At 40.7% G+C, this 12,833-nt stretch overlaps 1 protein-coding gene across 18 annotated transcripts in view; it reads right to left on the bottom strand.

Annotated features, from left to right (window-relative positions):
* LOC105489223 (AKNA domain containing 1) overlaps positions 1-12,833 on the bottom strand; it is a 70,935-nt gene that overhangs the window by 49,516 nt on the left and 8,586 nt on the right. For all 18 annotated transcript variants that reach the window (XR_011606278.1, XR_011606215.1, XR_011606300.1 and 15 more), the window contains exons 4-7: positions 12,225-12,373; positions 12,065-12,127; positions 6,233-6,366; positions 963-1,119 (exon numbers count right to left, since the gene is read on the bottom strand). Coding sequence is in view for 14 of the 18 variants with exons in the window: in XM_011753915.2 (XP_011752217.2) it covers positions 963-1,119; positions 6,233-6,366; positions 12,065-12,127; positions 12,225-12,373 (503 nt within the window). In the remaining 4 variants the exon portion in view is untranslated. The remainder of the gene's footprint in view (positions 1-962; positions 1,120-6,232; positions 6,367-12,064; positions 12,128-12,224; positions 12,374-12,833) is intronic.

The following is a 12,833-nucleotide window of genomic DNA, read 5'->3' as shown; positions in this document are numbered from 1 at the left end:
AGGAGGCAAACACTTCTTCGGAAGGGCTAACGTTGACATAATCTTGGTCACTTTGTCCTTTCCTCTGACAAAATCCTCATTCAAGTTGGAATATCAGCCCCAGGCTGTGGCTTCAAATACTGTATGAAACTAAAGAGTCAATTTAAGGTATTTATTTAAATGATTCCATTTCTGAGAATTTTAATTTTAGTCTGAATGTTCTGATAGTTGAGGCTACAAAGGCAAAAAGTGTAGAAAGACAGTGGTGGTTGATTTGAATTCTGAATCTTGCATATGTAGAAATCCAAAAGAATTTAACTTGAGAAAAGGAAAATGCAGAAGTGGATTCATGGGAAATAATTATTTCACTGAGTGTGCTATTCTTTATTTTCAGGTGGCTCATGCCTGTAATCCCAGCACTTTGGGAGGCCAAGCAGGTGGATCACTTGAGGTCAGGAGTTTGAGACCAGCCTGGCCAACATGGTGAAACCCCTTCTCTACCAAAAATATAAAAAATTAGCCAGGCGGTGGTGGCATGGGCCTGTAATCCCAGCTACTTGGAAGGCTGAGGCAGGAGAATCACTTGAGTCTGGGAGGCAGAGGTTGCAGTGAGCTGAGATTGTGCCACCACACTCCTGCCTGGGTGAGTACAAAACTATGAAGAAAAAAAAATTATTTCTTCCAGACATGATCTATAAAAACTTTCTTATTCATCTGGAAGGAATAGCTCTTCAGTGGTTTAATGGGTTTAAACAGCATTGTTACATCCTAAACTATAAAGATGTTTCAAAAATTAACACTTGAAATGCTTCTAATCTTTAAAAGCTGGTTCCATTTAAAATAATATAATTCATGGGACTTTGGAAAGTTAAGTTTTCATGAGATATTAAAATGAAATTCAGTGAATCCATGAATTAGGAGTCTATAAATGCATAAATACCATTTTTCCTGGCACAAAATTAGGCTGTACATTGCTGTATTACCTCATTTGAGAGTGAAGAGGAGGTGGAGGCCAAGTCATCTAGGGTAACTGGAGAACTCACAGGAAGAGAAGGAGCTGAAGTATATTTGCTTTCATCCATTTTATCTTTAACATCTTCAAGTAGCATCTCCAACTTGAAGATTTCACCTTCCACTTTTCTAAGTAAACATAAACACACAGGCATCTTCTGGGCTATGTAGTTGGCATTCTAATTAATAACGACGGTTCTTGAATACAGCACTGATTTATATTATTAATGTGGCCTGTCTTCTGGCACAAAGGATAATGGGAGCCCTCATGACTGTTCATAGTTTCTCTGACAGCCTGGGCTCTGATCTTCACCTGCTCTCCATTAGCTGCGTATCCGTGTACAAATCACTTAGCATTTCTGGGCCTCCAATGTCTCACTTATAACCTGGGATAATAATACTGTACCTTACTTATCCGGATTTGATGATTTTGAGGTCCCTTACAAGGGATTCTAAGAACTGTGATTCTATGGAAATTTACGTGAATTTAAAAAGAGGAAGAATATTAGATATCTGAATAATTTAATTAACAAGTTCTAACCCATATGAATATATGTATGTGTATATAAATATATATTTTACCCAACAAAGAGAATCCATTTTCTTCAAATCTGTTACATTTATAAAAATTTACCTTGTAACAGTCCACAAAGAAAAATTTCAAGAAAATCCAAAATATTAAAAATTATACTACCTACATTCTCTTATCACTAGACATTAACAACGAAAACATAGCCCCCCAAGAAAACCCTATTTAACTAGAAATTTTAATACCTAAATAGCTTTGGATTAAATAGGAAACAAAAATGAATATTAGGCATAACTTACAAGTCAATGACAAATGAGAGAATAACATAGGAAATCATATGTAATGCAGTTAAAGCAGTACTCTGAGGAAAACTTCTAGTCTTAAATGCATTATTGGAAAAAAATCAACAATCAATAAACTATTTAAATCAGGAAGATAGAAAAGGGAATATAAAATAAACCACAGAACAGGATTCATAAAATTACTAGAAATAAATGACACTTAAAATAATTTGATCAATAAAATAAAACATGTTTTTTTCCAAAATATCTATAAAACAAACCACTGGATGTCTGAAAAACAAATAACATTAAGAATGAGAAAGGAAAAATAGGAAACATTTTAAATCAAAAGGCACTGGAAAATTCATATCAACACCATTTAAAATTTAGGTGAATTGGGCAAGTTTCTAGGATAATATAAATTATTAAAATTCATTTTAAAAAGGTAGAAAATACGAAAAGACTAATAACCAGAGAAAAATGGAAATTGTCAAAAATCTACTCCACAAAAGGCATGAAGAATAGGATAATGGGTGAGTTCTACCAAGCCTTTTAAAAAAAATTTCAATGTCTCTAGTATGTTAATTTTTATATATTACATAGTTTAAAAGGTAATTTATTACAGTTTGAAAGTATATATTTCAACATATATTTTTACAGGAGAAATTTAAATCAGGTATATGCAGGCCCCTGAAGCATTTGTATAGAACCTCAGAGTTCACTAAACATAAATTCTATCAAAACTTTTAAGCAACAGATGAGTCCTATGTTATTAGACTCTTCCAGAACATGAAAAGAAAAGGGAAAATTGCCCAACTCATTCTGTGGTTCAACATTAGAATATTTATTAATATATTCCACTACATTGATAGATTAAAGGATAAAAACTAGATTTCTAAATCCTATTCGATTAAACATTTTATTAAATTAAATAACAGCAAAAGCCCTAGTTCTAGAAAGCTAGGAATAGAAGAAAACTTCCTTGATGAAGCTTATTTACTTGAATCATACCTGGGAGAATTCTCATTATTATTAGTAACATTGATGAGAATGCTGTCTTTTATGGCTCACACCGGTAATCCTGACACTTTGGGAGGCCAAGGCGTGGGAGGATCACTTGAGCCTGGGAGGTCAAGACTAGCCTGGACAACATAGGGAGACCCTGTCTCTACAAAAAAATTTTTTTATTAGCTGGGCATGGTGGCATGCACCTGTAGTCCCTGCCACTCAGGAGGCTGAGGTGAGAGGATCCCGGAGTCCAGGAGTCTGAGGTTGCAATGAGCTATGATTGTGCCACTGCATTCCAGCCTGGACAAGAGTGAGACTTGGTCTGAAAAAAAAAAAAATGCTGTCTGTCACTGGCATTAATTATTCACTATTGTTCTGGAAAACCTAGCAAATGAAATAAAGAAAAAGAAATGAGACATATAAGAGTTGGAGAGAAAAGAAAGTACAATACAAATATTCTAGAGTAAAAAGCTTCTTAATATTTTCAGATGCTACGGATTGTCATACTTAAAAATGAACACAATCAACTAAAAATCAACAAAACACTAAGAAGAGAATTGCATAAGGTAGCCCAGTACAAGCTGAATATACAATATAGAAATATTTCCTATAATATCGATTAGAGAAAACATCTGTCAACTATACTCAGAAAAACTATAAAATGTCTAGTAATAAACTTAACAAAAAATGTGTAAAACCTACATGAAGAAAGCATGCCCCTGGACGAGAATACTCACTGCAAAGATTTCAGTTCTTCCCAACCTAACCTTTAAATTCAATACCATCCTAAGCAAAATCCTCATGAAATTTCATTAAGAAACTTGGTGAACTGATTATAAAGTTTATTAGTAAGAGGAGTGTACAAGAATAGCTAACAGAAAATTTTTTTAAAAAAGAAAGCATAAATATACACTAACCTATAATAATTTAAAACTGTGTGGATAATGTAGAAATAGAAACATAGATCCATGGGATGGAATAGAAACAGCTCTGTATACGCGTGGAGGTTTTGTATCTGATATAAGGAGCTTTCTCAAACAGTGGGGAAAGCCTGCCCTAACCAATAAGTGGTGGGACAAAGATCTAAGCATGAAAAAAACAAAGTAATAATTGAATAAAATATAGGAAAATATGTTGTGATCTTGCAGGCAGAAGAGAATGAAACAGGGGACAAGGAGAGACTGAAAGTTTAAAAGAAATGAGCCTGGGGAACGGTGGCTCATGCCTGTAATCTCAGCACTTTGGGAGGCCGAGGCGGGCGGATCACTTGAGGTTAGGAGTTCAAGACCAGCCTGGCCAACCCGGTGAAACCCCGTCTCTACTAAAACTACAAAAAAAATAGTCAGGCATGGTGGCATGCACCTTTAATCCCAGCTACTCTGGAGGCTAAGGCAGGAGAATCACTTGAACCTGGAAGGTAGAGGTTGCAGTGAACCAAGATCATGCCACTGCACTCCAACCTGGGCAACAGAGCAAGACTCCATCTCTAATAATAATAACAATAAAAGAAATGAAATGATGGAGCAACGCCTCAAGGTAGTAGAAAGGGATGGGTTCAAGGATCATGGCTAGAGAGGCTGGAGAGCAAATTAAAGAAGGGAGAGGAGGTGAAAACATGGGGATTTGGAGATGGAAGAGACATTTTTGAGGGAAGTTGTGATCTTTTCTATAAAGCGGAAGATAAGATTTCATGCTGAGACTCTCAGGGAGAAGTGGCTGATGAAGGTAGAACCCCATTTCTTGAATTCTTGGCTTCTGGTGTTAGTATGTGAAAGAGTCAAATTACTATTGGACTACATTCTGATAAGCAAGATGCATGAAATCCAAGCAAATATTTTTGCATATTACCTTGTAAAGGTAATAATGAGAAGGCTTTAATGAGAGCACAGCAGGTGATGTAAACGAAGGACTAGTCAATGAATTTGCAGAATTCTTGCCCCTCCAGAAAGCCCTCTGCATTAGCCTTTGGATTCAACACTTAGAAGGTTCTTGACATATCAGGAACCCAAGGGTTGTATAGGATTCTGTCCCTTGTCACATTATGCCTATTTGAGAACAAGAGGACCATTCTGGAGCTGATGAGTCTTTGCCTGTCCTGAGGTGGCTTTAGCTGAGATTTGGGAAAGGCTGGGTCCCTCCCTTGCCTATGCTGAAAGCTTCTGCCATATATGGAATGTAATTGCAGTTGAAGTTCTTTTTATTTATACTCGTGCCAGGCACAGTGTGGTTGTAACTAGGATATAAATAAGACATTGAATAACTTTGGTCTTAATGTGCACAGAAGTTTGTCTTTAAAATGACTGCCCAAACAAGAGATTCTTTGGAAAATAAATATCCTTACTCTATTAATTTTAAATAGCTGAAGCATGCAGCGTTCTTTCTTCCCCTACCCCCCAAAAAAGCCTTTGGGAAAAAATCAATATTAAAACCTCATCCTTACTGTCTAATTACTCAGTATTGAAATAAAGGTAGACAGAGATTCCATTCATTTTGGAAAAGTAAAGCCATACCTTGGGGAAAAAAATACCACAGAACGCTAGGGCTGAAATGTAAACCATTAAAAAATTTGGCAACAACGATTCCATATTAAAATGCTATGAATAGAAAGGGCTGAACTTACAAATATTAAGCCTACTAAATAGTTTATTTTAATTTATACCAGGAAATTATAGGGAAAGAATCCACTCCTTGAGTCCTGGAATACAGCTTAAAATTATTTGGAATGAAGAGAGGAGAATACAGTGCCATAAAAACCACCAGTTAGAAACTTCAGTTTCGAGTGTGTGTTCAAGGTTCTAGTGTGAATTAACTCAGAAATCATTTAACTTTAAGCTTTAACACTTTTCCTTTATCAGGATTTGTAGGTCCCTCACCCTGACACCCATTAACTTTACAATGACCCCCTCCTGCCCAGTGTGCCTTGGAATTATCAGTGAATGGGAAAGAGAAGGGGAAAGAGGGGGACAGAAGAGAGAACCAGGCAAGGACAATAAAGGCAGGTGTGGGGAGAGATAGATAAGAAAGGGAAAAGCTGAGAGGGAGAGGAGAGGAGGAACTTGAGAAGAGGGCCCTCTGTGGTTATCATGTGAGCCTTTCTAGGGTTTTCTTAGGCTCCTCTGGGTCTCCAAACCAATTATAATGATATCCAACAAATTGCAAAATTTTGGTACAATGCCTCTGCTCCAGGAAGCATTTGTTCATTTTGGGTGTTCCATCTGAGTCAATGTCCAGCACAGTACCTTACACTCAACAGGTCCTCCATGCTGTCTGTGGCATGGGGTGACACTTTGTTCATTGGTGACACAGTTTTTGCTGACCCTAGATCAGTGACTCTCCAAGCACTAAACCAGCAGCCACATCAGAATCCCACCTGAAGGAGATCACCTTTGACCCCTCCACCTTACACAGTTGGTTTAAACCTGACCTTTCTGGATCAAAGTCACTGACAATTGTTGATTCGTGCTTGTGGACTTGCTGCTGCAAAGTCAGATGCTTGTCCTTGGTGGCCAGAAAGTTCTGCTCCAGCAGTTCAAGGTGTCCCTGCAGTTTCTCCAGGACCTGCAGCGGTGAAGTCACTGGAATCATTCACATGCAAGTCTGTGTGTGTAATTGTTTTCCCAAAAACACAAAGCAGCCGTACCCTACAGTAGTATCAAAATGAAGCTGCCATCCTTCTCCCAGCAGCATGAATTTTTTTGTCTCAGAATCTGACATCTAAACTACAGACAAACCCAAGGGTCATCTCAGCATTCACAAACCCTCACAGCATATAGCTCAAAAATACCATTACTTCTGATTTCTCTCTCAGAACCCACTCAGAAGCCTCTGGCCTTCCTTAGTGGGACATTCATAATCCTGTATATTTGCAGAATGGTTTTTACTTACAAAGCATTTTTCCATTCCTCATCTTATTTAATCAACACATCAATGTTGTAAATGTGGTAAAGTATATTTTATTTTCCCAGTTTTACAAAGGAGGAAATTGGAGCTCTAGCAGTATGTCTGAGGGCACACATCTTAAAAAGGAACTGGAGTTACATGGCCTGGATTTCAGTCTATGGGGAGTTGGAGGATGAGATGGGGAAGGAACAGCAGGAAGATTTAGCCAGAGCTGTGAATGGGTCTCCAGACATCACCACGTGCAGCCTCAGGCAGACAAATGTTTAAACTCTGCGGGTTAGGGGCATGTTGAAGATGTATGGAGGCTTCAGTCCCACATCCCCAGTCACTAAACATTCCCTGAGCACTGCCTATGTCTGGCCCTGGGCTAGAAGTGTGAGATTGGAAAATTGCATCAGGCACAGTTCCTGGTCTCAGAGATGTTGTTCCATTGAGAAAAGAGACTGTGGCTTAGAGTACTTAGCCAAAGGCCGGGCACAGTGGCTCATGCCTATAATCCCAGCACTTTGGGAGGCTGAGGTGGGCAGATCACTTTAGGTCAGTAGTTCAGACCAGCCTGACCAACATGGTGAAACCCCATCTCTATTAAAAATACAAAAATGATACGGGCATGGTGGTGCATGCCTGTAATCCCAGCTATCCGGGAGGTTGAGGCACGAAAATCACTTGAGCCCGGGAGGCAGAGGTTGCAGTGAGCCGAGATTGCGCCACTGCACTCCAGCCTGGGCAACAGAGCAAGACTCTCTCTCTCTCTCTCTCTATTTTTTATATATATAATATATATAGATAATATGTATTATATATGTTATATAGATAATATATAATATATAATATAATATATATTATATAATATATTTTATATAATATAATTATATATAATTTAATTATATAATATAATATATAATAAATAGATAGTATATTATATAGATAATATATTATCTATATAATATAATAATATATACTAAATATATAGTATATTATCTATAATATACATATTTTATATATATTACATATATACCAAAACCAGAGCTCTGGAGCACATATCTATATATGTATATATAGATAGAGAGAGAGACCTTTGCCAAGGCCCAGTGGAAGGAGTGCAACTTAAATCAGGCATAAAGGATGCTCTGGAGGGCCTGGACCAGGCAGTACCCACGAAATGGAGAGGAAGGGATGAATTGGGGAGAGGTTGCCCAGGACAGAAACATAGCTCGGTGAGGTTATAGGATCACACACAACTGGGTTCAAGTTCAGACTCTCACTTACTCATTGTATGAAGTAAACTTGAACTCTCTAAGCTTCAGTTTCTACATCTGTAAAATTAAGGTAATACTCCTTGCCTCATATTATAAAAACTAAATGAGATCATGTGCATTGTGCCAGGACTATAGTACATACTTGACAGATTATTAATTCTTCTTCTTATTTTTTTTTTACTTAAGACAGAGTCTCTCACTCTGTCACCCAGGCTGGAGTACAGTGGTGCGATCTTGGCTCACTGTAACCTCTGCCTCCCAGGTTCAGGCAATTCTCCTGCCTCAGCCTCCCAAGTAACTGAGATTACAGGCACGCACCACCATTCCCGGCTAATTTTTGTATTTTTAGTAGAGATGGGGTTTCACCATGTTGGCCAGGCTGGTCCCAAACTTCTGACCTCAGGTGATCCACCTGCCTTGGCCTCCCAAAGTGCTGGGATTACAGGCTGGAGCCACCACTCCCAGCCAATTCTTATTAATATTAAAAATGAATAAACAAGAGTTTGGAAACATATTGGCTAAAGGGTGTATAAAAAACAGCAGGCGTGGCAGACGTTTTACATTTCTCCCCAGGTTCATCCTCTGTCTTTCTCTGTGCTGACCTTTCATGGACTGCACCACAGGCTCCCCTGGGCCCTGGCTTTGGTTGGTTTTAGTCAATGGAAGGCAACAGCAGGAGAGAGGTGTTGGAGGATGAGATGGGAGAATTTTCTTCCTCCCTGTGCCGTCATGGAGTTGACTCTGTCCCTCCACCAAAAGCCACAGGGCTTGTCAGCTAGTCCCACAGTGACAGCTGCTCTCTTTAGGCTCCAGGACCTGCTTTTCCTCTGCCCCTTCAGGTCAAAGGGGAGCTCCCCACGGGTCCTTCCAGGAGATGCTTTTCCATCCCTTATTCGTTTCCCTTAGCCTTGCCCACACTGTTGTAAAATAATTCCTTTGTTAAACTCTCCTCGGTTGCACCATTTAAGTAACCATCTGGTCCCTGCCAGAACACTGACACTGTAAATCTCACAGACAACGCTTGAGTTTGTAAGCTTGGGAAGTGAGAAGAATGTGGTAGACCTGACTAAACTGAGGAATTTGGAAAGGCTAACAGGCTCCAAGATACCGATGTTGGACAAGGTAGAGTTTGCAGTGAGGGTGGGATATCCGAAGTGAGGATAGACACAAACATTTGGAACTATAGATGAGAAGTCAGGACGAGTAATTTAGGAACTGGAAGCCTGAAAATGGCAGCTGAGGCCCTGAGGGGGAATTAGGTGTTCAAGGGAAAGAGGGTAATGAGAAAAGAGATAAAAGCTAATCATGAATTATAATTCAGGATCTTGGAATTTAAATTGCGTTATGTTGCAGAAGATAGGGCACAATTTTCTCGGCAGAAATGTGCCTCACTGAGTTCTCATAACAACTCTGAAAGGGAAGACGTGCTGTAACATGTCTACAGTTGTGTAACCAGTAAGTAGGGGCGCGACACCCGCTCCAAAATCCAAATGCTTTCTGCTGCGTGGTGCTGCTCAGGCTGAGGCGGCTGCTTGTCGCCCTGTCTGGCTTCTTTCAAGACTGAACCACCTCGGCCCGGAAGTCCCAGACCACAGGCTGATACTGTCAGGAGCCACCTTTACTCTCCTCTCAGTCAGCAGGGATCCCCACATACCCGATAACGTCAGGAAGAAACCTCCCGCATCCAGGCTTCCGAAGGCTCCTGACCCAACCAGTTCTTTCTGCTTTGCTCGGCCCTTTAAAATTCTGCATTCTTCCAATTCCTGAAATCCTAGCTTTCTGGAGATCTTGTTTATCTGTTGTTCCTTTCATAATCCCTGCAATCTGGCTTCCAGATCCACCACTTCATTCAAAACCAGGCTTGCCAAGGACCCTTATAACCTCTTGATTGCCAAATCCAATGCACTTCTTATTTGAGCCCACTCCCCTCTCCTGCAAACCCTCTTTTCTCCTGGCTTCTTCGCCTCTGCTCCTCCCCAGCTGCCGTTTCCCTGGAGTCTCTCCTGGGCCCTCTTCACTTCTCACTCTGTGTATTTTGCCTGGCCCGTCTCATCCACTCCAGGATCAACCCACAACTATCCCCAAATCTACATTGTTCATCCAAACAGTGGTCTACCTGCCTACTGGACCTCTCTACTTAGATGTCCCAAAGGTAGCTCAAACTCAAAATGCCCCAAACTAAAGTTGACGTCTTGCCTCCTGCTTGCCTTCCATACCCGTTTGAAACGGGATCCTCTACTTTTATTCCTGACCTTGGTTACCCAAGCCAGAAATCTGGAGCTCATCCAAGCCTCTTCCCTTGCTCTATTCAGCCCTTTCCATCTGCCACCATTTCCCTAAACCCCCAGATTTGTCCCCATCTCCATCCTCATTGCCAGCTTTGGTTCAGGCCCTCCTGACTTGTTACCTGGATTCTGGCTTCCTAACCAATCTCTGTGCCTTCAGCCTTGCCCCCATGGTGCTTCCCATTTGTCAGCTTGAAAACCTTCAATGCGGCTGGGCGCAGTGGCTCACGCCTGTAATCCTAGCACTTTGGGAGACCGAGGCAGTGGGAGACTGAGGCAGGTGGATCACCCTGAAGCCAGCAGTTCAAGACCAGCCCAACCAACATGGTGAAACCCCGTCTCTACTAAAAATACAAAAATTAGCCAGGCATGGTGGCGCACACCTGTAACCCCAGCTACTTGGGAGCCTGAGGCAGGAGAATCACTTGAACTTGGGGAGTGGAGGTTGCAGTGAACTGAGATCATGCCACTGCACTCTAGCATGGGTGACAGAATGAGACCCTGTCTCAAAAACAAACAAACAAACAAAACAAAAGCTTCAACGTTGCCCAATTACTCAGCCTCAGGCATGGCTTAAAGGCCTTCATGATGTACCCCTGTCCACCTGTTCCATCTCCTCCCCCACGCCTGTGTCATCACATGCTCCCCAGTGCCGTATGGTAAATCACAGTGCCCACAGCTCCTCACGCTGGCAGCACTTCCTCACCCCTGTGCCACTGCACCTGCTGTTTCCTTTTTCTAGAATACTCCTTGATCTCCTTCTGCTAAGCTCATGCCTATTCCTCCTGCAACACCCAGCTCAGAAGTGACTTCCAGGAAGCCTTCCAAATGTCCCCTCACTGGCAAAGGTGAGGCTCTTCCAGGCTGCCATTAGCATTCTCTGTAACATTTCTCCAGCTGCATTTTAGCTGCCTGTTTACCAGTCCACTGTTCCTAAGAGACTATAAGCCACTTGAAAAAGGAATTGTTTATTCATCTTGAATTCCTAGTGCCAGGTACAGGGTCTGGGACATACAAAATGCCTGATAAATGTTTGTTGAATGAATGAGTTAATTAACATGATGAATGAGAAAATAATCAACTTTGTCTTTTAGCATTTGGATCCCCTGGTTTTTGTCCATGCTGCTGGGTTTCTGAAGCACAGCCCTCCCTAAACCTTGCTTGTGCCTACATCAGAACTTCTGAACTTATCCCTTGTTGATGAGCGGATGGCCTCAACTACATCTTCAACGTCAGCGTATTTCTGGTTCTCCTGGCCTTATCTTTCACCCCATTGCTCCACCCCACTTCCCATGATCCTGGCACTGACAACAAGACTGCTGTGGTGATGACGTAAATTAATGGTTTGATTCAATGCAGCAACTAGCAAGGATGTGAAAGTAAAAGATTTTGATCTGAAAAACATTGCTTCGAGGTTGATTTTATGAGTATTCAAAGTCATATTTAATTTCCAGGCAATGGCAATTTTTATAACCTGAATCCACCAGTACCCATCAACTGTGGACAGGCCCACCCTTTATAACTGATTACAGGTTCTCCTCTTGAAACTCCCATGGTGTCAGATTAATTATGAGTAACTGGCAAGGAGTAACAGCCATAAGTAATAGATCCCCTGAGAAGGAAAGAGGGCTAAATAGAGAGAGAAACAGAATGCTAAGCTCTTTTAGCCCCCATAAACAAAGATGGTTTAATCTTTAGCAAAACATTTCCACTCCTGCCACTGTAGAGAAAACATGGCACTATAAAGTTATTTGTCTTTATCCAAGCCAAATTCTCTAATCAAGATTTTAAAAACAGGATAAAATTCATTACCAGCTTCTTGTCTTGCAAATGATAAGGAGACTCCTGTTTTATTCTTTTGGAAAATTCTTGTACCTGCAGTGAAAAAATTACAGTCTCTCATTAATGGCATGGTGTCTCATATATGAATTTGGTTACTGATATTGTTTATAACAAGCTTTAAAAGTATTACTTTAGTCTTCAGTTGATCAGTCTGTTCTTTTAACTTCTGACACATCTGTTTCCCTTGGGATATCTTCTGAAATATGTAAGAAGAGCTTGAGGAAGTTCCTTTCTGAGAGGTTGGTGACAACTTAGAGAGACTTGCCTCAGATTCTATTCCTATACAAGAAAGAATACATTTGGGCTACCATTCATCTCAGCTTATCACAGTTTTATTAAGTACTGAAAACAGAAAGTTGTTGCAGTCACCACAACTTACTATTTAAAAAAAATTTTTTTTTCAAAATATATATCTAAGCCAGGCACAGTGGCTCACACCTGTAATCCCAGCACTTTGGGAGGCCAAGGCAGGGGGATCACTTGAAGCCAGGAGTTCAAGACCACCCTCGGCAACAAAGTGAGACCCCAACTCTACAAAAAAAAAAAAAATTATCTCGGTGTGGTGGCATGCACCTGTAATCCCAGCTACTCGGGAGGATGAGGTGGGAGGATCATTTGAGCCCAAGAGGTCGAGGCTGCAGTGAGCCAAGATTGTGCCGCTGTACTCCAGCCTGGGCGACAGAGTGAGACCCTGTCTCAAAAAGACAAAAACAAAACACACAAAATACATATATACATA

This window comes from Macaca nemestrina, chromosome 1 (assembly GCF_043159975.1).
Source record: "Macaca nemestrina isolate mMacNem1 chromosome 1, mMacNem.hap1, whole genome shotgun sequence".
Lineage (NCBI taxonomy): Eukaryota > Metazoa > Chordata > Mammalia > Primates > Cercopithecidae > Macaca > Macaca nemestrina.
The sequence above is the reverse complement of the archived record's forward strand: the minus strand, read 5'-3'. Positions and strand labels throughout refer to the sequence as shown.